The 24,825-nt window shown below is 47.3% G+C and overlaps 1 protein-coding gene across 4 annotated transcripts; it reads left to right on the plus strand.

The window, feature by feature from the left end:
* The first annotated feature begins 2,362 nt into the window (after window positions 1–2,362).
* On the plus strand, window positions 2,363–24,785 carry DGKA (diacylglycerol kinase alpha). Of its 4 annotated transcripts, none has more exons than XM_070370359.1 (24): window positions 2,363–2,527; window positions 8,242–8,389; window positions 8,809–8,882; window positions 9,208–9,340; window positions 9,609–9,683; window positions 10,057–10,106; window positions 10,679–10,753; window positions 10,943–11,062; window positions 11,175–11,289; window positions 12,337–12,425; window positions 12,556–12,675; window positions 12,869–12,967; window positions 13,147–13,230; window positions 13,419–13,492; window positions 13,770–13,844; window positions 14,243–14,328; window positions 14,420–14,509; window positions 22,403–22,563; window positions 22,821–22,885; window positions 23,118–23,208; window positions 23,498–23,696; window positions 23,817–23,937; window positions 24,130–24,190; window positions 24,444–24,785. In XM_070370359.1, the coding sequence occupies exons 2-24, from the start codon at window positions 8,326–8,328 to the stop codon at window positions 24,525–24,527; spliced, it is 2,205 nt and encodes a 734-aa protein (XP_070226460.1). In that variant the 5' UTR covers window positions 2,363–2,527; window positions 8,242–8,325; the 3' UTR covers window positions 24,528–24,785. The 4 variants fall into 4 exon arrangements, with proteins under 4 accessions (XP_070226460.1, XP_005905930.2, XP_070226459.1 ...); XM_005905868.3 differs by lacking the exon at window positions 2,363–2,527 and adding an exon at window positions 3,182–3,331; XM_070370358.1 differs by lacking the exon at window positions 2,363–2,527 and adding an exon at window positions 7,651–7,750.
* Window positions 24,786–24,825: the final 40 nt, after the last annotated feature.

A 24,825-nucleotide genomic window follows, 5' to 3' on the forward strand; every position in this document is an offset into this window, starting at 1 on the left:
CCGGCGACTTCTACGGCTGAGAAGGCGCGGTGGGCGGGCGGGGCGAATAGCCCCGGCCTGGCCCTGCCCCTGGGGCGGCCCCAGGGACTCGGGCGGCGAAGTGACGACGCCCAAGTTTGCTCTGGCTTTCGACCCGGGAACCTCCTCGGGCTCGCCCCTGGGTCAGAGGGTGAGGTGAAGGCTGCTGGGCGGACCCAATTAGTATTCTAATTAACCTCGGCCAAGTCTCAGCGCTCTGGGGATCCAAATCCGGGCAAAACGCCAATAATCCGAGCCGCACGTTCACTCCCTTTGCAGCCCTGCCCGGCCCCGTGTCTCCCTTTTCTTTAGAGGAACCCAAATGTTCTCCCTCCCCCGCTTTTTTCGGCAGCTCTTGTTCCTTCAGGGCTAAGTCCTGCTAAACTCCTTTCCCCCGCAGCTTGGGAGGGGCCGGCTACAGGTTCCTCTCCCCTCCTCAGGTGTCTGCCCGGCCCTCCCTCACCCCCCGTGTTGTTTTTTCCTCATCAACAGTTTTGTCTTCCTCCAAATCCCCAGTTTGGCCTAGGTTAATGTCCAACAGAAAAAGTGACCACCTCCAACACTAGGCTGCATGTCCCACTTTAAAAAAAAAACAAAAACCAGCTGAGAGCAATGGCTGACTAGGAATTTACTAAAGCTTTGAAATGAAGCTTCTGAAGTTTTATGGGGTCACAGCTTGCCTTCTCTCCCGTACTCCACCTTCCTGACTTCCACCAGAGGCCCAGCTCAGAAAATCTCAAAAAGACTCGTGTAAAAATACATTCAATACATAATCATTGCAAGTGTTCTAACACTGCCATCCTTAACCCTTGCCCCTTTCACCAATCGTTCTTCAGCCCTGCTGGATCTCCTTTCCATAACCCTGTTACTAATGATTAAAGGTAAGAGTGAGATGAAGTCTCTAAAAACTAGAGGAATGCATTGTTCCTGTCTGTACTATCTGAGGTGTACTTTCTGCAAGAATCAGTCCTAAAGTGGCTCCAGTTGACCACCCAACCCTAGGCCCCCCACTGTGCCCTCAGACATCCTGTCTCAGCTCTGGGGCTGACAGGAAGTGAAACTCAATTGTCTGCATAGCAGACCTGCCTGGGACCCAGCCCTGAGCCCCGGATGTGCCACCTCCCCCCTCCACCCAAGGAGGAAGAGGAGAACGAAGATGATGGGGAGAACAAGGCTGTTGTTTTTTCCTTTCCCTTTGTTCGTTGCGGTTTCTTTCTTTCTGATTTTTATGATGTGGTTGATTAAAGAAATGAGCACCTGGAACTGTAGGCATTAGAAGCCTCCTCCTTAGATGTTTCTTGGCCTTTCTTCCTCTCACCCCCATCAGTAAGTTACTGAGGTATGATGGAGCACAGATCTTGAAGAAGACTCAAGCCCACAGTATAATTGATTCCATCTTATTCCTTATTAGAGGCATCATCTCATTCCCCACTTTGAAGTCTCAAAAAAATGTCTTAAAAGGAGTATCTTTAACTTCATGTAGGAACACAGCTGAGCATGACAGAGTGAAAAACACACGTTGTACATAGGGTGGTAGCACTACAAATGTTATTTGTGAGGAAATCTGAGTTCCTTGAGGATTAGTATCATACCAAGATTTCTAGGTGAGGGGCACAGGAGAATAAAACTGATTGGAAGAGGGGCTAAGGGAGCCTGTTCTTACATCATTCAGGATGGCTTACACACATACCCATACTCTTTGGTGCAGTCCCTAAGCTGGGCTATCTATGTCTTTGGCCGTTCTGCAAAACAAAGTAGAGGACCTGATGCATAATAATCCTTCAAAAGTGCTTATGATTCCATGACTAAGGAGATCATGTAGAAAGAGGAGACGAAGGATAGAGGGTGGCAGGGTTCTTGTCTTTTTAAGCTTAGAGGGGAGACAGAAGCAGAAAGACAGGCTGTCTCCACTCCCTACCTCAGATCTCCAGTTCAGATGCAACAATAATACTCCAAACTCTTATTACTCAGCAGCTATATTTCTGATAAAAATGGAGGGTTCTCTTCCAAGTCTCAAAAGTCAGGAGCTGCTTAGATCCCTGTTTCCACTAGAGGGCCTCATGTATTCATTCCTTCTCCTCTCCAACCCCCACCAAAAATATGTGTATATTACACGTGTGTTTATGTGTACTTACACGCACAACATACACACAACACCCAAATACACCCTTCCAATCAGAGCTCCCCCCTCCCTACTCTCCACCACCAGGTGTAAAAGGGAAGATTCCAAGAACTCAAGCCTTTGTTACTGTGTCCTATTTCAATGAAGGGTAGGACGGGGTTAGACCGGCGTTGGGGCGGGGCCAGGGAGCTGGATGCCTGGGTCCTCAGTTCCTACCAGTGAGTCCCTAGGCCTCTGTCTTTCTCCCCTGCTCTACCAGACTCACCACCATCCATGCTGCCCCAAGAGCCTTAACTCGGAGCAGATTCCAGACAGGAGAAGCTGAAAGGATCTCCTTTCACCCCGACTTTTGACCAGGGCTTCCACACCACCTGCCAAGGCCAGCAGGTAAAGTGAGGGTTAGAGCACAAAGAAAGGGTGGACACAGAGGAAAATGCTCTTTGCACCTGAACCTTGACCCCAGAATTAAGGGAAGAATCTGTGTCTTGAAAGGAGTTGTTCTTAGCCTGGGGAAAACAAATCTGAGACATCTGGGGTTTGGGTTTAACGGAGGCGAGAAAACTGGAGGCAAAGGTGGGCAGATTCTCTGTGTCAAGCAGTGTGGAGCCCGTGGTGGCAGGGAAGTGTTTGGTCATAGGATGTGCAGTTTGGCACTCTGGCCTTGCTGCTGAAGCATCTCCTGAGTGTAAATTCAATCCATGGTGGACTGAAAGGACTTGGGAAGTCCCCTGATGGCAGCATTTAGGAGAGGGTGAGAAGGTGGCTGGGTGGGCAACTGCCAAGCTGTCTCATCAGCGGGCTCCCATCCCATTCCCACCTATCTTCGCCTGCCTGGGTTGGGATTCGGGGAGAGGCTGTAAGTTACTGGAAAGACGGAAACAGAGCTGTTACCGGGGCGGGAAGATGAGCAGCGTTGGAATGCGGAGAAAGTGGCACAAACCAGAGCCTTGGAGATCTGGGGATCGGGGGAGGAGGGAATCGGGTCTGATGAACTAGAAGTTCCCCGAGTTGGGGGCGCTGGGCGCCGGCTGGCGGGCGGGCTGGCCGGGGTGGGGGGCGGGCAGCTGTGTCGTCAGGAGCGGGGCGGCCCCGCGGCGGCCGCGCCTGCCTGGCCCGTCCCCTCCAGCCCAGCTCGAGCTCCAGCTCCCGCGCCGGCGCTCCAGCTCCGACCGCGCGCCCTCCGCATGCAAGGTAGAGACTCCGCGAGCCCCGCGCCGCCTCCCACCCTCCCGCACTCGAGCGGGTCGGGTCGGAGGCCGCGGGAGGGGACGCCCCACGGGCTGGGGTAGGGCTGCTGGGCCGAGAAGGAGGAAGCGTGACAGCTGGAGTGGGTAGCTAGAAAGGTTTGCGCCAGGAGCCGGGGGCAGCAGGAGGGTTGGCCCAGAACCCCATAGGCAGCGTTTTCCCTATACCTTCCCCTCCATCTCTCGGATCCCTGATCACTCGGACGGATGCTGAAGCTGGCTCCTAGGGACCCGAGTCGGAGGAAACTCAGCTTTGGAACCTCCACAGCGCTGCACGGGTGAAGGGTACTTGTTTGGCCTCCTGGTGCCCAACTTCCCACCCCTCTCCTTTCTACACCTGTCAGCGGGAAGTTTCTGAAACTACCAGGGTCTGAATCCCACTTTTCACCTTTAAATTGGGAAAATGAGGTTTATGGAGGAAGGCATGCAAATATTACCGGGCATCTTCCCAACCTCCTAACCATATGAACCCACATCCCCCAACCATGCCAACATTGTAACTTCCTCCTGTACTACACAGCGACACTCCCACCACCCCACACACACAAATAGCACCTCCTTAATCAGAGAGCACTACCGTCTGCGATGTTTGTGGAAGCTTAACAAATTTCAAGGCTTCAAGCCAAATGATTCCCTCTCAGGGGCCACTGATAGCAAGGATGGGCAGGAAAGAAGGGATCCTCCCCCAAACCTCAGAAAGAGGAGGAGGATGCAAGCCCTGGAATGGCTAAGGGATTCAGAAGTCCAGGTAATCTGTTCTGGGCGGTCAAAGAGGAGTGCCTGCCCCTTGGGGTTCCTTGCTGATCAGCCTGAGTGTTCTGGGGACATAGCTGATTCTTGGGTAGTGGTAAACCTACATGACTTGGAACGTGAGCCGTGAGTGTTGAAGTGAAAAAGAAACTTTAAATGTTAGCACAGGCTTTGGAAATCATATTTATCTCTCAGTTACCAGCAATTTTAGTACTTAATGTTTAAAATAAGATCTAGAAGACCAGAGACACTGAGATTTAATGGAATGGACTAAGGATAGAATGTCTAGAGTCTGGGTGTGACCTTGAGAGAGTAGTTCTCTCTCTGGGCCGCAATTTTCTCCTCTGTAAGATAAGAGAGTTGGTGCCTCCCAGCTTGGAGGATGTTCTAGGATTCTCCGCCTCCATGTCAACTTCTTATTTTCTCACCCCAAGTTAGTAGGGGCAGGCAGGGAAACCAGAGGAGGAAGGGAAGGGAAGGGTGAGTCACAAATAGCTGGCAGGCGGGCAGCAGACCCCACCCTCCCAGCCCTAGCATTCGCCTGGACTAGCCCAGGTTATGGCTTCAGGGTTGGGATGGAGCAGGACAAAACTGGACTTGTTTCAGATTTTTAAGGCCCTGGACACCTGAAAAAAATCCCAGGAGGCTTTATGTCCAAGTTCTCAGCCCAGACGTGTCGTTGGACCCTGATCATCTAGTTTCTATAGCCACCTCCTCACCCTCCCAGAGGCAAAGTGCAGGATCTTGATATTACATGTCTGTGCCTGAGACATGGCACAAGTGGGAAGCTGTACAACTGGGCTTCCCTGCCTCTGGGAGTCCCTTGGAATTTATGCCATCCTGGGTCCAAGGCATCATTTTTCCTAATCTTCAGACATGTTTCTCTAGGTACCACCCTTGTATAATAACAACAAGCTAATGTTTATTGAGTTATTTCTCTGTGCCATGCAGTTTGCTAAGTATATTGCATGTTTTACCTTATGTAATCTCCACGTGGTGACTGATTTCTCCAGGTACCCATTTTACAGATAAGAAAAGGGAGATGAAATAACTCATCCAAGAGCTAGAATTCCAATCCATGCCTATCTAATTCAAAAATCCATTCTTTTAACTTCTACTATATACTACAGTTAAGACCAGAAGGGTTTGAAAAGACAGGCAAGAGAGGAGTATTGTGCCTTTCCTGTTTGCCCCTTGCTTGCTCACTCAGTCATTTTCTCTCTCACATTCCATTTCCTGGAACCTTGGAGCCATCTAAGAATCCCCAGGGGTAATCAGAGGCTAATTAAGCCATACGGGCCCCATTAAGCATAAGACAATTATGTATTCATTAGATCTGTTGGCAGGCAAAGTTAGATTATAGTCAATGAAAGGGCCAGATGGGTGGAGTCCTTTCTTCAGAATATTAGTGTCTCAGTACCTGCTTTTAAGTGTTCCCAGAGAGTGTCCAGAATAGGAATGCTATACTTGGAGGTATGTGGCAGAGATGTCCCAAAGGCAGAGGCTGCAGAGAAGGTTCTTGCGTCATCAGAAAAGAAATTTTAGTGGGCCCTAACAGCCTCCTTAAGCCTGCCCCAACAACCCTAAATAAGTGGGCAGAAGTGAGACAGAAGGTTAGGGCCTTGGGTTGAGTACCACAGTAAGTGGCTTTTAAACATCATTCATCATTTTCCTTCTCCAGGGGATCTTCCCAAACCCAGGGATTGAACCCAGGTCTCCCGCATTGTGGGCAGATGCTTTAACCTCTGAGCCACCAGGGAAGCCAACAAATAATTAGTTAGCACCTACTGTATGTGTTCCAGGCTTCCCAGTGGCTCAGTGGTAAAGAATCTGCTTGCAATGCAGGAGACCTGGGTTTGATCCCTGGATTGGGAAGATCCCCTGGATGAGGAAATGGCAACCCACTCCAATATTTTTGCCTGGGAAATCCCATGGACAGAGGAGCCTGGAGGGCTGCAGTTCATGGGGTTGCAAAGAGTCAGACACGACTTAGCAACTAAACCACCACCACCACCACCACATGTGCTCCACGTTTTCTCGTATTCCCCTCGCTGTCCAGATGGATGCTCTAGCATCCCATTTATCATTTTTGGATTAATATTCCCCAAATATGACTCCCTAACTTGATACAACTATCTGTACAACTGTTACGGAACACTTAAAACATGATGGGCATTAGGTACTGAGGACAGAGTGGTGAACAAGTCTGATAAGCTCCTGCCCTGTGAAACTTACATTTTGGTAGGAGATGACAAACAGTAAACAAAGAAGCAAATGAATTGACAAGATAATTTTCAGTTGTGATAAGTTCTGCCAAGGAAACAAAGGAGGTTGCTATGTAAAGGAGGGGGCCTACCTTAGGACAGAATGATCTGGAAAGGTCTCTTGGAGGAGCTGACATTTCAGCTTAGGCAAGAAGTCATCTCTGCCAAGAGCAGGGAAGGGTGTTCCAGGCAAACAGAACAGTAAGTCTCATGGCCCTGAGCAGGGAAGAACTTCGTGTGCTGGAGGAACAGAAAGGAGGGCAGTGAGACTAGAGAGCACTGTGTGAAGGGGAGAGTGAAACAAAAGGACAGAGAGGCAGGGGTGTGTGTGGGGAGAAGTGGGCGGGGGTATGGGGGAACGCACCGCACAGTTCTTGGGTTGGAGCCTTGGCGCCTCCACTTTTTACCTGCCATGGGAAGTCCCAACCTCTTTGAGCTCCGATTTTTTTCATCTATCAGATCAGATCAGATCAGTCACTCAGTCGTGTCCGACTTTTTGTGACCCCATGAATCACAGCACGCCAGGCCTCCCTGTCCTCCCTGTCCTGTTTTTCATCTATAGAATGGCTATACCAATGATTTCTTATCTCAGAGTTTGATTTTACTTCTTAATACAATAATAACTACCATTCCTTATAGACCGTCTATATATGCCAGGTGTTATACTAGGTACTTTTCATACATTCTTTTTTTCTTTTCTTTTCTCATGCATTATTTGACTTAATCCTCGCAACTATGAAAGATAGACATCATTCTCCCCATTTTATAGATATAACTTGCCCAAGTCACACGATGGTATCAGAGCTAAGAATGGAATCCCCATATGACTAACCCCAGTTCTGTCTGATTCCAAAGTGGTGCTGTACTATGCTAATGTAATTTATTATTGTTACTGCTGTTATTGAATCTTCAAGGCAAGTTGCCCCCTGCAGCTTGGCCCCTGGGCCAGCAGTGGTCAACATGATCCACACAGGGCTCGTCCTTGGTTCCTGAGTCCCACAGCTGAATGCTGGGGCTTCCTAAACACTGCCAACCTAGCAGGGTGGAAAGAAAGCTCCCTCACTCAGCACAACCGTCCTGGAGCTGATGCTCAGCGCCTTCTTCCCCTACCTCCTCCCACTTGTCTCCTGCCTGGGGCCCGCCCTCCCCCAGTGGAGCTCCGCAGGACGCAGACAGGCGGGGCCGGGGCTGGGGGCCCGGCTAGAGCTGGTTCTGTGTCGCGCGCGTCAGAAGCGCTAGAGGTCGTTGCGGGGCGTGGGTGACTCTGGGAGTGGTGGCTGAGCGGGGCTGGGGACCAGGGCTGGAGGCGGAGCAAGATGGGGTCGTGGCCCGGGAGGCGTGCGGCCATCTCAGTGAGAACCACTGCAGGGCCGGGACTGCGGGATCCGAAAGGAAAGGGAGATGGGACTGAGCTCAGGGCCGGCCGAAACTGAGATTGTGGAGATTGGGGGTGGAGGCAGAAAAGGTAGAAAAGCGGACGAAGGACACACCCGCAGAGACACTGTAGCCTAGGAAAGCGGGGGTGGGGGCGGGGAAGTGAGGGTGGTCAAGAGATGAATCAAGACAGACTGGGGCAGAAGTCAGAGAGCTGGAGAAGGATCCAGAAATGTTGGAGATGGAGTCAAGGATGAGTCAGAGAAACAGACACAGAGAACAGACACTGTCAGGGAGAGATGGAGACACAAAGGAAAGTAACAGAGGAAAAGGAAGATACTTGGGGAGGGACTCAGACAGAGAAGGAAGAGAAACAATAGTAGGAGTGGGAAATGAATGGAGCAGACAGAAGCGAAGAGGCACAGAGAGTTGATCAGTCCTACCACATGCTCTTGTCATCTTCTTCCAGAACTGCCCTTGGAAGCAAAGTTCCAAGGCCCAGAAGTACTACAAACAAGCTGCCTTTGTGTTCATCCTTAAGAAAAAAAGAAAGATGGCCAAGGAGAGGGGCCTAATAAGCCCCAGTGATTTTGCCCAGCTGCAAAAATACATGGAATGTGAGTCTTCCCTCTCAGTCATTCAGTCCTGGAGACCCTACCCTTAGACAATCCCTCCTCCTCATTCCCCCCAGCTCCCCCTCTTTTCCCTAGTGGCCTTGAGACTGGATGCTCTTGAGATATGCCTGACTGGGAGAAGGAGGGCAGGCAAATCGGGAGACACCTGGGGTCTTAGCTTTCTACTCACCTTCTCTAAATCTTAACTGCCTGCTTCAAATCTCAGAGAAGAGAAGTAAAGAGGGCAACCGATTTGGAGGAACTGAAAGGTTTTTCTCTCTGTATTTCTGTTTTTTCTTGAAATTTCTTTTTCATCTCGCTGGAGTCTTCTTTCCTGTTGGATGTCGGGGGAGGGGGTGACTAGCAGAGGGTAGGGAAATCTGAACCAGAATAACACTATTTTCCCTCTCTTCACTCCCTAGACTCCACCAAAAAGGTCAGTGATGTTCTGAAGCTCTTTGAGGATGGTGAAATGGCTGAATATCTCCAAGGAGATGTAAGTGGCCACTGGGAAATCGTCTCCTTCACCAACTCCTCCCACCTTTGTTTTTGCTACTCGATTGGGATCCCCAACTTCCAGGGATTATTCTGGCCGAACCCTTGCTGTCCTCTCTCCAGATTCCCCCCGCACCCATGGTTACTGCAGCTGTTACTTAGGACAAAACGAGATTCTGTGAATTCGGGACTTAGCCCAATAAACCACACTCCTGCCTTGGATGCTTCTCAACTCTGCATTTATTGTCATGTCCCCACCACTCCCAGCGCAGTCCCCAATTCCCATCCCGCAGATCTCCCTGGGGTAATGCTTGCTCTCATCATAGGCCATTGGATACGAGGGGTTCCAGCAATTCCTGAAAATCTACCTGGAGGTGGATAATGTTCCAGATCACCTAAGCCAGGCACTGTTTCAGTCCTTCCAGACTGGCTACTACATAGAAGACACTGTAAGAGAAGGTATGGTCACACATGGGTGGGACTGGGCTGGGCCTCCAGCCCAGAAGAAAAGTCAAATTACGTGGGAGTTTGGGGAGTGAGAGTTGAATTGAGTCACATCTTGGGGGCAGGGTGGTGGGAAGGAGAGGTAGAGGGTAGCCAGGCTGGTCTAGGACCCAGAGGGAGAAAAGTGAAAGGTGAAAGGGGAGAGTTGAAACAAACAAAGGAAAAGAGAATAGCCAGATGGAGGGAGCCCCAACCTGAGATCTGCTGCACTTTTTGTGACCAGATGTGGTATGTCTCAGTGATGTCTCCTGCTACTTTTCTCTTCTGGAGGGTGGCCGGCCAGAAGACAAGCTAGAATGTGAGTTGCCATTCTGGACTGGGAGAGGGGAGGAAAGGTGAAGGGAAAGAGGGTATTCCCTAGCCAGACAAAGGTGGGGTCAGAGAATGGGCCCCATTTCCTTTGTTTCCCCAGACTCCTTATACCTAACGCCATCTACCAGAGTCACCCTAGTTCCCATGTCTTATATATTTTCACGTGGGTGACCTAGGATGTTCTTGGGATTTGGGAGGTGTATACTGTTGCCCCTCCCTTTTTGTCTCCTGTCTCAGTTCCAGCCCCAAGTCCTGAGTTTTTCATCCAAACAGTCTCTCCTTATCTCTTTGTTTCCCCTGTATTCGGTTATGAATTCTTTGGATATCCCTCACAAACTGACCCCTAAAACACCCCACAGTCACCTTCAAGCTGTACGACACGGACAGAAATGGGATCCTGGACAGCTCAGTGAGTTGGGGGACCTATATGCTGGGCAAGGGAGTATGTGTCCGTTTGTCTGTGCTCTCCTGTCCCAACTCTTCCAGGACCTTAAGCAGAGGAAGCTAGAGGGAGAAGCTGAGTCCTCCAGGACTAAATTTGGGAGTAGGTCCCAAGCTCTTGGAGCTTCCTTGATGGCTCAGTGGTAAAGAATCTGCTTGCCAGTGCAGGAGACTCAGGTCTGATCCCTGGATCAAGAAGATCTCCTGGAGAAGGAAATGGCAACCCACTCCAGTATCCTTACATGGAGAATTCCATGGATGGAGGAGCCTTGTGGGCTATATAGTCCATGGGGTCGCAAAGAGTCGGGCATGACTTAGCGACTAAACAACCACAACCCAAGCTCTTGACGCCTAAAAGTGGATGCTGGAGACATGATCTGGGGACTCCCTTGCAAAGATAAACACATAGGCACTCATTTACTTGACAGAGGCACTTGAGAATGAGAGGGGGTCTGTGGGTGGAACCTTGATCTCTAGAGAGTTTGGACAGTTGGTAGTGAGGTGGGATATGGCTGTGGCTCTTACCCTCTTCGTCCCCAGGAAGTGGACAGGATCATCATACAGATGATGCGAATGGCTGAATACCTGGATTGGGATGTGTCTGAGCTGAGGCCGGTAAGGCGATTCTTCCTGCATGTCCCTTCTTATACTTCCTCCTTAGTCAGTCCTTTATTTGTCCTCCCCCATTTCTGACAGGCAGCTTGGTTGCCCTCGGCTAGGATGGTTAGGCTGAGTGTCCTAGGGGGCAGTAGAAGTAAGGGGTTACTCACCCCATAAGTCTATCTCCCTGCCTTCTCTGCTCAGATTCTTCAAGAGATGATGAAAGAGATTGACTATGATGGCAGTGGCTCTGTGTCCCTGGCTGAGTGGCTCCGGGCTGGGGCCACCACCGTGCCACTGCTCGTGCTGCTGGGCCTGGAGATGGTGAGTAGGAGAGATTTGTGAGGATGGGTAAAACAGTTGTCTTGGGTTGTAATTGCCAGAGTTGGCTCTCTAAGGGCTTAGACATTCCCCAGTGTCTGCTATGCCCTCCCAGACCCTGAAGGACAATGGGCAGCACATGTGGAGACCCAAGAGATTCCCCCGACCAGTCTACTGCAACCTGTGCGAGTCGAGCATTGGTCTTGGCAAACAGGGGCTGAGCTGTAACCGTGAGTGATGGGGCCTAGAATTGTGGGAGAAGAGGGGAAGCCCAGCTATATGTGGGAACACGGTGCTCTGAACTCCGAGAGACCTGAGTTTGAATCCTGGGCTCTTCCAGTGACTGGTTATGTGACCTTGTTGTGATTGTTTCAGGTCTCAGCCATACATATACATGTATCCATTCTTCCCCCGACCCCCCTCCCATCCAGGCTGCCACATAACATTAAGCAGAGTTCCATGTGCCATACAATAGGTCCTTGTTGGTTATCCATTTTGAATATAGCAGTGTGTTCATGACCTTGCCAAACTCTCTAACTATCCCTTCCCCCCAGCAACCATAAGTCCATGCTTTCAGTCTGTGAGTTTCTTTCTGTTTTGTAAGTTCATTTGTATCATTTCTTTTTAGATTCCACATATAAGGAATGTCATACGATAGTTCTCCTTCTCTGTCTGACTTACTTCACTCAGTATGACATTCTCTAGGTCCATCCATGTTGCTGCAAATGGCATTGCTTCATTCTTTTTAATGACTGAGTAATATTCCATTGTATATACATACCACATCTTCTTTATCCAGTCCTTTATCGATGGACATTTAAGTAGCATCTAGGTCTAGCCACATAACATCTTTAAGTCTTAGTTTCTTCAACTGAAAATGAGATAATATGAGCGTTAAATAAGTTGATACCAGAAAAGTACTTCATTCATTGCATGTATCTACTATTAAGTCTGCAATAAAAATTAGCTATTATTTTTGGTGGTGTTATATCTGGGCATCCTTTTACATCATCCAGCTCAGTTTCTTGACACGTGAATGGAGTGGGGTTGAGCATTTGGTAGCAATTGCTCTTTTAGGGGGAAGAGTGAGCAAAAGACCCAGGTCTTGGAGGTGAGTCCAAGTCCAAGTCCACCTCAAACTTTAATTCTGTGCCACACCCTCACAGCAAGGGGTTAGATGTCAGCTGCAATGAGTAATGCTGCCTGGCCCCCAGGTAAGGAGGAAATAGGGGATGGGGGCAGCAGTTAAGGTGCTGACCTTTCTCCCTCTGGCCCAGTCTGTAAATACATCGTTCACGACCAATGTGCCATGAAGGCCCTGCCCTGTGAAGTCAGCACCTATGCCAAGTCTCGGAAGGACATTGGTGTGAGTGACCCCATGCCCACTCAATCACCACCCACATCCTGGCCCTGGGTCTTGGCCGTTGCTGCCCTGAGACCTTCCCCAAGTCCCTGCCTCAGACCCTCTCAGACAAGAGATTGCCTTTCTCCCCAAGGTCCAATCACATGTGTGGGTGCGAGGAGGCTGTGAATCTGGACGGTGTGACCGCTGTCAGAAAAAGATCCGGATCTACCACAGTCTGGTTGGGCTGCATTGTGTGTGGTGCCACCTAGAGGTCAGTTTGGGAGCTATCAGCCCAGCCTTGCTCTGGGCCCCTAGATGAGCGGCCCTTTCCACCCCACCACCCACCACCACCCACTCCCGCCTCCTCCAGCACGTCTCCCTAACAGCCTTGGTTATACTAGACTGCAAGTTGACAGGTGATGGGGTTCCCTTCATGATCTCTCCACACCTGCCTTGTCTTTCAGATCCATGATGACTGCCTTCCAGCCATGGGCCATGAGTGTGACTGTGGGCTGCTCCGAGATCACATCCTGCCTCCGTCTTCCATCTATCCCAGCGTCCTGGTGAGACTCTTGGGCAGCACTTGGGAAGGGAGCAGGAGAGCTTCCCCACTTTAAACACGGACACATACAATGTCACTTAGAGCAGAGAGCCTACATTTCTGGGATTCAAGTCAGATTGTCATCTGTTTATGGAGTCACACAATCCAGTTTTCCTTCCCTCTGCCTCCTTCCCTTCCTAGGCCTCTGGACAGGAGCGTAAAACTAGCAAAATAAGCCAGAAGACCATGGATGATTTAAGTTTGAGCACTTCTGAGGCTCTGCGGGTACAGGGCCAAGAGGGCTTCATGGTGGGGACTTCATGGGAGGAAACCTGGGTGTTGGAGCCTGCTCCCTGGGAGGGGAGGGGAAAGCCTTCTGGGGGGAAGCCAGCCCTCTGCCCCTGTTTCTAGGGTCCATCTTCACTCTGACAAAATCCTGCTTTCCTTATCCTTATTTTCTTCCCTCAATGCAGATTGATCCTGTTTCTAACACCCACCCACTTCTGGTCTTTGTGAACCCCAAGAGTGGCGGGAAGCAAGGCGAGAGGTAAGGAGAGAGAGAGAATAGCCTTTGTGAAATCGAGGGAGAAGACCAGCAGAAGTGGGGAATCTATATGTATGGAGGGGACATACCTTACGGACATTAAGAGTGTGGAGTACAGGGACTTCCTTGGAGGTCCAGTGGTTAAGACTCTGAGCTTCCACTGTGGGGGGCAGGGATCCCATCACTTGTTGGGGAACTAAGGTTCTGCATGCCACGCAAAAAAAAGAGTGGAGTACAGAATGTCCATCCCCTCCATGAGCTTTCTTTTTTCTCCACACAGGGTGCTTTGGAAATTCCAGTATCTGCTGAACCCTCGACAGGTGTTCAACCTCCTAAAGGATGGTCCTGAGCCAGGGTGAGGATAGATTAGGGGCTGTATCACGGGTTGTGTGTGTCTGCCTTTCTGTGTACGTTGGAAGAGAGCAGGAAAGAGTGCATGTTGGGAGGGAAGGGCCAGGGAAGCCCAGAAAACCAGACTTCACGATGCTGCTTTTGCTGGGTATCCCCAACCCTGAATTCTCTGGCTCATCTTTGCTCTGCTCTCAATGGAAGGAGATAACTGTTTCTGTCTCTTCACTGAGGAGTGGCTATAAGGTTGTACTTTTTTTAGCCTTAATGGAAACAAGTCTTTTGACAAAGGGAAAGGGCATTATAAGGAATGAGAGACAATGAGTACTTACCCTGCCTTTCCAAGAGTTTGGGAGCCTTAGTCCTGATAGCCTTCGTCATTTTCCCTTTCACTTTTTGTCTCAGACTCAGATTCTTCAGAGATGTTCCTGATTACAGGATTTTGGTGTGCGGCGGAGATGGCACAGTAGGCTGGATTCTAGAGTCCATTGGTCAGTGAAGGCAGAGGCTTCAGGCTGGGCTCAGGGGGAGTGTCCCTCCAGAGCTAACTCTCTCCATCCATCTCCTCACCTGCCTCCCCAGACAAAGCCAACTTGCCTTTTGTGCCTCCTGTCGCTGTGTTGCCCCTGGGCACTGGAAATGATCTGGCTCGTTGCCTAAGATGGGGAGGAGGTAAGTGGTTAGAAATTGTTTGGTAGCTCAGCTAGTAAAGAGTCCGCCTGCAACGCAGGAGACCCCGGTTCAATTCCTGGGTCTGGAAGATCCCAGGAAGAAGGGATAGGCTATCCACTGTAGTAATCATTGGCTTCCCTGGTGGCTCAGACAGTAAAGAACCCACCTACAATGTGGGAGACCTGGGTTCGATTCCTGGGTTGGGAAGATCCCCTGGAGGAGGGTTTGGCAATCCACTCCAGTATTCTTGCTTGGGGAATCCCCATGGACAGAGGAGCCTGGTGGGCTACAGTACATGGGGTCACAAAGAGTTGGACATGACTGAGCAGCTAAGCACAGGGGAGTGAGGGAGTTAGGTAGGAAGGGGAAGGCACATAGAGAAGGCATTTAGGGGACTTCCCTGGTGGTCCAGTGGTTCAGACTCCAAGCGTCCACTGCAAGGGGTACAGGTTCAATCCCTGGTTAGGAAACTAAGATCCCGCATGCCATGCGGAGCAGCCAAAAGTTTTGTTTGTTTGTTTTTTAATTTAAAATAGGCATTTAGGCATCTGGTGAAGAAAAAGTGTTGGTGGAGAAGAGAGGCACAGATAGGTGGGTCCTAAAGTAGATCGTCTCAAAGGAAGAGGGCTCTGGAAGAAGCCAAGGACCTGAAGGGTCAAGGATGACGGTCTGGACTTAGAAGGGTCAAGGGAGACAGTCCTCTTCCCTATAAACTTGAAAATACTCTTTTGTTTCTCCCAGGTCTTAGAGCTCAGAATCAAAGAAAATGTGAGTGAAGAAGACAATGTGGGAATAAGAAAGAGCTATATGTAAGAGCTATGTACAAGAGCTAAGCCAGATACTGAGTGATGAAGCTAGCAGGGAACTTGGCTGTGGCTCATTCATTTATTCAGCCAATTACAGTTGGCCCTTGAACAGCATGATCTTGAACTGTGCTGATCCACTTACTGAGGATATTTTTTGGTAGTAAGTGTTACAGGATTACAGAGTCCATGGTTGGTTGTATCTACAGATGCAGAGGAACAGTGGATTTGGAGGGCTAACTATAAGTTATACTCAGATTAACCCCTATGTTATTCAAAGGTCAACTATAATCAGAAATCATTCATTCATTCATCATAGTTTTTTTCCCAAGTCTATTGCAACAGTCCCCTAAGGGCTCTCCCATTTCTAGTCTTTTTTTATCCCTTCGAAGAGAAGGTTTGAGGGATGGTATTGATAGATAAAGAGGTCAGTGTGGGGGAAGGTTGAAACTGTCTTGGAATGAGGAAGTTGTCTTGGAGTTGAGGCTCTTGGATTCAGAGTCCAGCTTTGAGATCTCACAGGAGATTATGGAATGGGAGCTTGCTAAGGAGAGAAAAAGGTATTCTAGGTGAAAGAAGTTGTGTAAGACCAGCAGAGCCACCAAACAACATGGTGATGCGTTTTGGGAAGTGTGAGTCATTCACTGTGACTGGGACTAGGACGCACAGTGGGCTGTGGGGAGAGGGAAGCTCGACCGAAGCGGGGTTCAGATAACAGAGGGTCATGAATGCTGCGGAGTTTCTAACTTCATCCTGCCAGAGACTGAAAGCTGACAGCCCACAGACATGATTCGTACTGTTTCATACTAGTATGTTTGCCTTGCAGAGTTTTAAACTTTTTTGACCTTGGCTATATCTAAAAATGGGTCATGTATTCTTCAATTCACCATAATTCTCTCAGCTCCCTGCTACTCATTCACTTTACCTTTCTAGCCTCTGAGGCATTTGAATGTGCCATCCTGAACCATGGGGAACTCTGGAACTCGTGAAATATATATATAGGTATATAGATATAAATATATTACTTTCTATCAGTTCAGTCACTCACTTGTGTCCGACTGTTTGGGACCGCATGGACTGCAGCACGCCAGGCTTCCCTAGTCCATCACCAACTCCCGAAGTTTGCTCAGACTCATGTCCATCAAGTCAGTGATGCCATCCAACCATCTCATCCTCTGTTGTCCCCTTCTCCTCAAAGTAATATGTAATATTACTTTGTATATAATAAAATTTTTTTTGGCCGCATTGGGTTTTCGTTGCTTTTGCAAGGGCTTTCTCTAGTTTCAGCGAGCAGGGGCCACTCTTCATCGTGATGCCCAGGCTTCTCATTGTGGTGGCTTCTCTTGTTGCAGAGCACAGGCCCTAGGCACTCAGGCTTCAATGGTTGTGGCTCACAGGTTCAGTAGTTGGAGCACATGGGCTCAATAGTTGTGGCACATGGACTTAGTTGCTCTGCGGCACGTGGAATCTTTCCGGACCAGGGTTCAAACCTGTGTCTCCTAAATTGGCAGGAGAATTCTTATCCACTGTGCCACCAGGGAAGTCCAAAATTACTCTTCATATAAAATATTATCCCAGAAAGTAGAAATATCTCTGTATATAGTAATTTGAATCTTGTATGTAAACATATGACCATTTTTGGAGGGGTGTTCTTAAATTCTCAGCATCTGACTTTGTTTCTTTTTTCATTACAGTTACTGTTTTTTTAAACATTTATTTATTTTATTTGGTTGCATTGGGTCTTTTTATCTTTTTTTGGCTGCTCTGGGTCTTTGTTGCTACTTGGGCTTTTCTTTAGTTGCGGCAAGCAGGGGTTACTCTCTAGTTGTGTTACACAGGCTTCTCATTGCAAGGCTTCTCTTGTGGAGTATGGGCTCTAGGTGCCGGCTCAATAGTTGTGGCACACGGGTTTAATTGCCCTGAGGCATGAGAATCTTCCCAAACCCGTGTTCCCTGCATTGGAGAGCAGATTCTTAACTGTCGAACCACCGGGGAAATTCCTGACTTTGGTTTCATTGCAGTATTAGACTCTTTGAAATCATGAACTTTGAATCTTCACTCTTTTTTTTTCTAAAGAAACATACAGTTATTTTATTTATTAGTTATTTATTTGGCCGCACCCAATCTTAGTTGCAGCACGCACGCTCTTCGTTGTGGCATGCGGGATCTAGTTCCCTGACCAGGGATTGAACCCAGGCCTCTGGCATTGGGAGCTCAGAGTCTTGCATCTGGACCACCAGGCATGTCCTTTCACTTTGTGCTTTACAAATGAGATCTCATAGCAGTTTCTGCTAATTCCATCTGAACCATGAAAATAATTATTTGAATACAGCGCTAATGAAAAATTTGTGTTGATATTGAAAAAAATCCTAAGATTCGAAGAGGAATTGATGAAAGGAATACTGCTATGGGAGCTCTATGGAGGATGGATTGGATGCAGGAAGCAATACCTCAATTGCAGTAGTCTAGTTGATTCCTCAGTGGGTAAAGAATGTGCCTGCAATGCAGGAGACACAAGAGATGCAGGTTTGATCCTTGGGTTGGGAAGAGCCCCTGGAGGAGGAAACAACAACCCACTCCAGTGTTCTTGCCCGAAAAATGACATGGACAGAGGAGCTTGGTGAGCTACAGTCCATGGGGCCGCACAGAGTTGGACACTGAGCACAGTACACAGTCAAGAGAAGATGAACACAGAAGCAAAGGCAGCATGACCAGTGAAGTCATGAGGTAGAAGCCACAGTGAAAGTGAAGGAAAGTGAAGCCGCTCAGTCGTGTCCAGCTCTTTGCGACCCCATGGACTGTAGCCTACCAGGCTCCTCTGTCTAAGGGATTTTCCAGGTAATAGTACTGGAGTGGATTGCCATTTCCTTCTCCAGGAGATCTTCCCGACCCAGGGATCGAAACCGGGTCTCCCACATTGTAGACAGATACTTTACAGTCTGAGCCACCAGGGAAGCCACAGTACTTGGTAACTAATAGACTGGGGGATGAGGTGAAGACAAGTCTAAGACATTTTCTAGGTTTGTGAACTAAGCAGATGGGGTACTATTTATTAAGACAGGGAATTTAGAAGGAGGACCAGTTTAAGGAAGAAAGATAGATTCTGTTTTGGATATATCGAGTTCAGGTATCAGTGGAGCTCCCAGATGGAGATGTGTGGTGGGTAGTTAGAACTTGACGTTAGGAATTTAGGAGAGAAGTCAGGGCTGAAGATACGTGTTTGAGAGACATCTGCTCCAAAGAGAGAATTGATGTCCTCAGAGGAGATGAGTTACCCAGGGAAAGAGATAAGAAGAGAAGGTAGATAAGGACAGCCAGATCTTGGTAAACATTCTATTTAAAGGTTGAACAGAAAAGATGAATTATTAAAGGAGTCTGTACTAGTGTCCTATTGCTGCTGTAACAAATCACCATGGTGCCTTAAATCAACACAGATTTATTATCTTAACAGTTCTGGAGGGCACAAATCCATAATCATTTCCACTGAGCTAAAATCTTGGCAGGGGTGGAAACATACTCAGAGACTTAGAGAACAAACTTATGGTAACCGGGGGGAAGAGTTGGGGGAAGGGATAGTTAGGGAGCTTGGAATCAACATGTACACACTGCTATATTTAAAATGGATAACCAACAATGACCTTCTGAATAGCACAGGGAACTGCTCACTGTTATGTGGTAGTCTGGATGGAAGGGAGTTTGGGGGAAAATGGATACATGTATGTATATGGCTGAAACTATCACAACGTTCTTAATTGGCTATTCTCCAATATAATACAGGGCTATATTTTTTTCTAGAGGCTCTAGGGGAGAATCCCTCGCCTTGCCTTTTCCAGTTACTAGAGGCTGCCTGCGTTCTCTGGCTCATGGCCCACCTTCCGACCAACAGTGTTATCATTCCAAGCTCTGCTTCCTTGTCATATCTCCTTCCATGACTCTTCTCTCTTGTAGCCTTCTTTCACTTATAATGAGCCCTGTGGTTACACAGGGCCCAGCCAGATAATCCAGGATGATCTCCTCATCTTAAAGTCCTTAGTTTAATCTTGTCTGCAAAGTCTCTTTTGCCATTTATTCACCAATTTTGCAGATTAGGTTGTGGACTTCCCTGAAGGGCCATTGTTTTGCTTACCACAGAGACTCAGAAAAAACAGAACAGGTCCTCTGTAATTTGGTGGTATTTTAGAGGCTAAGTGAGGAGTTTCATGAATTAAAATGAGAACTAAAGATATACTGTTGGTTTTGGCAGGAATCACTGGCAGTCTTTGCCAGAAGAGTTTCACAGGGTGGTATTGAGAAAGGCAAATTATAGTGGGTTGAACCATTGATGAAATGTGAGGAAGCGAAGATATTTTTTTAATCTTTTTTTTCTTGATTACAAAAATAATACATGCACGTGGTAAATAATAATAATAATAATAATTCAGGACTTCCCCAGTGGTTCAGTGGTTAACACTTCATTCTTCCACTGCAAGAGGCAGAGAGGTTCGATCCCTCATTGGAAAAGTTCCATGTCCTGGCCAAAAAAAAAGTCAAACATCTCAGATATACTTGCCAAGAAAATGAAAGTTCCCTGGAATCTACTCCCTCAAGTTTTGGAGTCTGTTCTTCCATATTTTTCTCTCTAGACACATACTAATATGTATTTAAGCAATAAGATCATTTTATTGATGTTTTTCTATTTTCAATAAACGGTTCATCTTAGTTATATTTCAATATGGTCAGGTTTGCCTCACTTTTTTTTTTTACTACTGAGCGGCATTCCATTGTGTGAATATGCCATAATTTATTTAAGTAGCCCCCTCCACCCACCCACCCTTTTTTTCAGCCATACCATGAGGCTTGCAGGATTATAGTTCCCCAACCAGAGACTGAACCTGAGCCTTGGTAGTAAAAGTATCAAGTCCTAACCACTGGACCACCAGGGAACTTCCTAACTAGTCTCATATTGATAGACATCTGGGTAGCATTCAATTTTTTAATCACATACCATGCTGCACTCTATTTCTGTACACAGCTGTGAGAATTTCTCTAGGAGAGATTTCTAAAAGTGGAATTGCTGGCTCAAAGAGTATAAACATTTTACTGGTTATTTTATCTTTTAAAAATTATACAAATATTGCATCAGTACATTTTCACTGTGAAAGATTTTAAAAAGTAAAATATGTGAGTCTTCACATAAAAGTTTCCTCTTCCCTACCCCCTCACCAATTTCCACATTCCTCCCCAGAGATAACCACTGTTCCCTATTTGCACTCATTTTTCTGTTTACACAAACACACAGAGCTTTTAAACAAACAAAGGGGATCACACATTGTCCTGGCACTTCTTTTTTCTTTGAATATGTCTTGGAGAACTTTCCAAGTTATTTCTTAGAGATTTGAATTAGATTATAATAGCTGCACATTATTTCATGGCATGGATTTGGCATAATTTATATAGCTTTCCCCTCATAATGGATATTTAGTTTTTTGGGTTTTTTTTTTTGCTATTTTAGAGAGTGAGTACCTCAGCAAGAATCCTTGTACATCCATCCATCTCTATATACATTTGTGTTTCTGGAGGAGAAATTCCTAAAAGTGGAATTGCTGTGTCAGAGAATATGTTTTGATAACATTTCAATAAAAGTTGCCAAATTGTTTTCCAAAAATGAAATACCAATTTATGCTCCAACTAACAGCAGATGAGAGTGCCAGTTTATTCATAATCCCATTAACACTTGGTTTTCTCAGCCTCTTTATAATTTGTCAATCTGACAGGCAACAAAAAGTTAACTACTTTACAGTTTTAATTTACGATTCTTTTAGTTATTAGTAATACTAAGCATCTGTAATAGGCATATTGGCCATGCATATTTTTTCTTTTGTGATTGGCTTGAGTTGTTTGCCCATTTTTCTATTGACTTTTTGAATATAATGTTTTGTAAGTACTTTTCAAATGTTGGATAAGTTAGTCTGTTATATGTGCTACAGGTACTTTTTCCCAGTTTGTCTTTTTTTAAAGGTGTGTGTTTATTTAACCATACAGAAGTTGTATGTTTGGGCCTTTTTTTCTTTTGGTCAGAACTATTTCTGTTTATTTTATGTCAATTTTGAAAATTCCAAAATATATTTGCTTTACTTTTGTTTGATTTCAGAAATTTTTAATTTAATTTTAATATGATTGGATTTATTGGCCTTTTTATTTGGCTCTAAGTTTTGTACTATGTTTTTTAAATTTTTTATTTTATAAAATAAAAGTTATATTTTTATACAAATATTTATAAAATAAAAAATTTTATATATTTTATGGCATACAGCTGATTAACGATGTTGTGATAGTTTCAGATGGACAGCAAAGGGATTCAGCCATACATATACATGTAGCCATTCTCCCCCTGCCCATCTAGGCTATACTATGCTTTAGAAAGGCTTTTTCCACTCAAAAATGATAAAACATTCATTCATGTTTTCTGCTAGTACAAATTTTGCTTACTTTTAAATTCTTTGACCCATCTTGAATTTATCTTAGTATCAGGGGTTGTTACTTCTGCATCCAGCACCATTTACTGAATAATCTTTTTCCATTTCTTTGAAATGTCATCATATACTAAATTCCCACATACACTCGAGTCTATTTCTGGGACACTCTGTTCTTTGCTATTGAACTTTTTATTCTATTCATGGCATTCATGCCAGTATCAGCCTGTTTTGATACTGTTGCTTTATACTGTGTTCTATCTGGGAGAAGAGAAAGCATCAGAGAAAGAGATCGTTGCCATTCATCACTCATCTTTTTCAGCGCTTTTCATTTTCCTGGCAATTTTCTTTACTTTTCCAGATGAACTTTGGCATTATGGTTAGATGTGCACACACATTGGAAACTTTCACCCTCTATGACAGTGACAGTGTGGAGAAAAGGGTCAGTAAGTGTCTGACCTTAAGACTGGTTCATGGAAGCCCTGACTGAGCACCCTGCCCTTGTGTGCTTAGGGCTGGTAGGGTCTGCAGCACAAGAGCATAGTCTCCCTGAGAATTTGTGGAGCTGGGAGCTTAGAGGAGGTCCCTCCTCTGGGACCCAGGGCTTAGTACTAACCTGTTTTCTCCCCCATCCTTAGGGTATGAGGGACAGAATCTGGGGAAGATCCTCAAGGATTTAGAGACAAGTAAGGTGGTACATATGGATCGATGGTCTGTGGAGGTGATACCCCAACAAACTGAAGAAAAGAGTGACCCAGTCCCCTTTCAAATCATCAATAACTACTTCTCCATCGGTGTGGTCAGTAGAGTGGGGCATGGGCAGGGGAGGGAGAGGAGGGAGTGGGGGTCAAGCAGGGAAAGGCTAGAAGAGGGCAGAAAAGGAACGTAGAGGCTAAGGGAGCCATGACCCAGGGAAATGAGGAGTTGGGGGATAGTGGTATGAATTGCAAGAAGAGAATGTGGGATGTATCACTCCCAAACTGGAGAGTGAAAGAAAGAGGGTTCTGTGCTGAGAAAGGAGGCAGTCTCTGATCTCACTTGCCCTGGACTCCCCAGGATGCCTCTATTGCTCACCGATTCCACATTATGCGAGAGAAATATCCTGAGAAGTTCAACAGCAGGTGAGGGAAGGGAGAGTGTGGGCATACACAGTGGCAAGGACCAGCTTTGGCCAAGTTTGACTCCATGCTTTGGTGGGCAGTGACACTTGTAGGAAGCCCCTTGACCAAGCTTCCCTGTTCCCACTGGGACAGCAGTTGGGGGGTGATGCCCTTCCCTGTCACTTAATCTACCTCTGCCAGCACTGTATAACTTGTCCCGTCCCTCCTGGGCCTGGCGTTGGGGCCAACACAGAATGAAGAACAAGCTATGGTACTTCGAATTTGCCACTTCTGAATCCATCTTCTCAACGTGCAAAAAGCTGGAGGAATCTTTGACAGTTGAGGTGGGTGTGTTGAGAGCCAACCCCACATCCTTTTCAGCTTCTTGTATCTTATTAGTAATTTCACCCTCTGCAGGAGCCCTCGGGAACTTCCCATATTCTTGAACCTATACTTTGACCTCTCAGCTCTCTAATTCTGATTTCCCAAGCTCTCAAGAAACACCAGTCCTTCATTCTCTCCACCCCTTGCAAACCTGCACGTCCTAGCCTTCCCTGTGTGTTACCTGGTGGAGGGAATGGGCACGGCCATTGTGATGCCATGAGGCAAGGATCTGTGCTCTCCCCGTCTCAGATCTGTGGGAAACCACTGGATCTGAGCAACCTGTCCCTAGAAGGCATTGCAGTGCTGAACATCCCAAGCACACATGGTGGCTCCAATCTCTGGGGTGACACCAAGAGACCACATGGCGATATCCATGGGATCAACCAGGCCTTAGGTGCTACTGCCAAAGTCATCACCGACCCTGATATCCTGAAGACCTGTGTACCAGGTGAGAGGAGCAGCCTTGGGAGCTGAGTTGGGGGTGGGTGGGCGGTACTAAGGGCAAAGTATGACTCTTTGGTGGCACCCTGCTTCTACAAAACCTATCTCCCTACTTCCCACCCCGCAGACCTAAGTGACAAGCGGCTGGAAGTAGTGGGGCTGGAGGGTGCAATTGAGATAGGCCAGATCTATACCAAGCTCAAGAATGCTGGACATCGGCTGGCCAAGTGCTCTGAGATCACCTTCCAGTAAGAAAAACTCCAGCTGGGGGCTCTGAGGGAAGCAGTGGAGCCAGGAAAGCAGACAGATTATGGGAATGGTGGGGAGGGCCTGTCCCAAATCTTCCTTGGTAACAAAGGGGCTTAAAGCCAACCTGGGAACAGAGTTGTGGTACTCAGCTGGCAAAGAGGCCGCCACCAATTTGTCTTGACCTTACACAGCACCACAAAAACCCTCCCCATGCAAATTGACGGAGAACCCTGGATGCAGACACCTTGTACAGTGAGTATTGCCTATGCCTGCCAGAAACAACCTCTGGGCTCTATGGATCCTAAATTTCCATTCCATGGATTCTTTACTTCCTTCTGAGGCCTGAAGTTCCCCTGTGCATCTTCCTCCTAAATCCTGATTTCTCAGCCCCTGGCCTTCCAACTGTGGCCTCTCTAGGACCCTGAACAGATTTTCCCCTAAGTCTCTGCTGCTCTAGCCCCAAGGCACCAGGTCCTGCCTCTGAATGTTCCTCCTTCCCTTCCAGATCAAGATCACCCACAGGAACCAGATGCCTATGCTCGTGGGCCCACCCCCTCGCTCCTCCAATTTTTTTGGCTTCTTGTGCTGATGGGGACATCTCAGCCTCCAAGCCAGCTGTGAACCTCCTTGTCCCTGGACTGTCCTCCCCAGGCTCTGTAAATTGCTGCCACACCCTCCTGCTAGCTCAGGGGGGTGTTCCTCCACCCTCACAGTATTTATTATCCTGCACCACCTCCACTACTCCCCATGCATATGTGCACACACACACATACACACACACACATACACACATCACAAATAATTCATTTAAAGTGCCTCATCTGAATAAAATGAACTTTTTTCCCCACTGGGATAGCTGTTAAGTAAGTGGTATACCTCCTTCCTTT

Source organism: Bos mutus, chromosome 5 (genome assembly GCF_027580195.1).
Source record: "Bos mutus isolate GX-2022 chromosome 5, NWIPB_WYAK_1.1, whole genome shotgun sequence".
In the NCBI taxonomy this organism is placed as follows: domain Eukaryota; kingdom Metazoa; phylum Chordata; class Mammalia; order Artiodactyla; family Bovidae; genus Bos; species Bos mutus.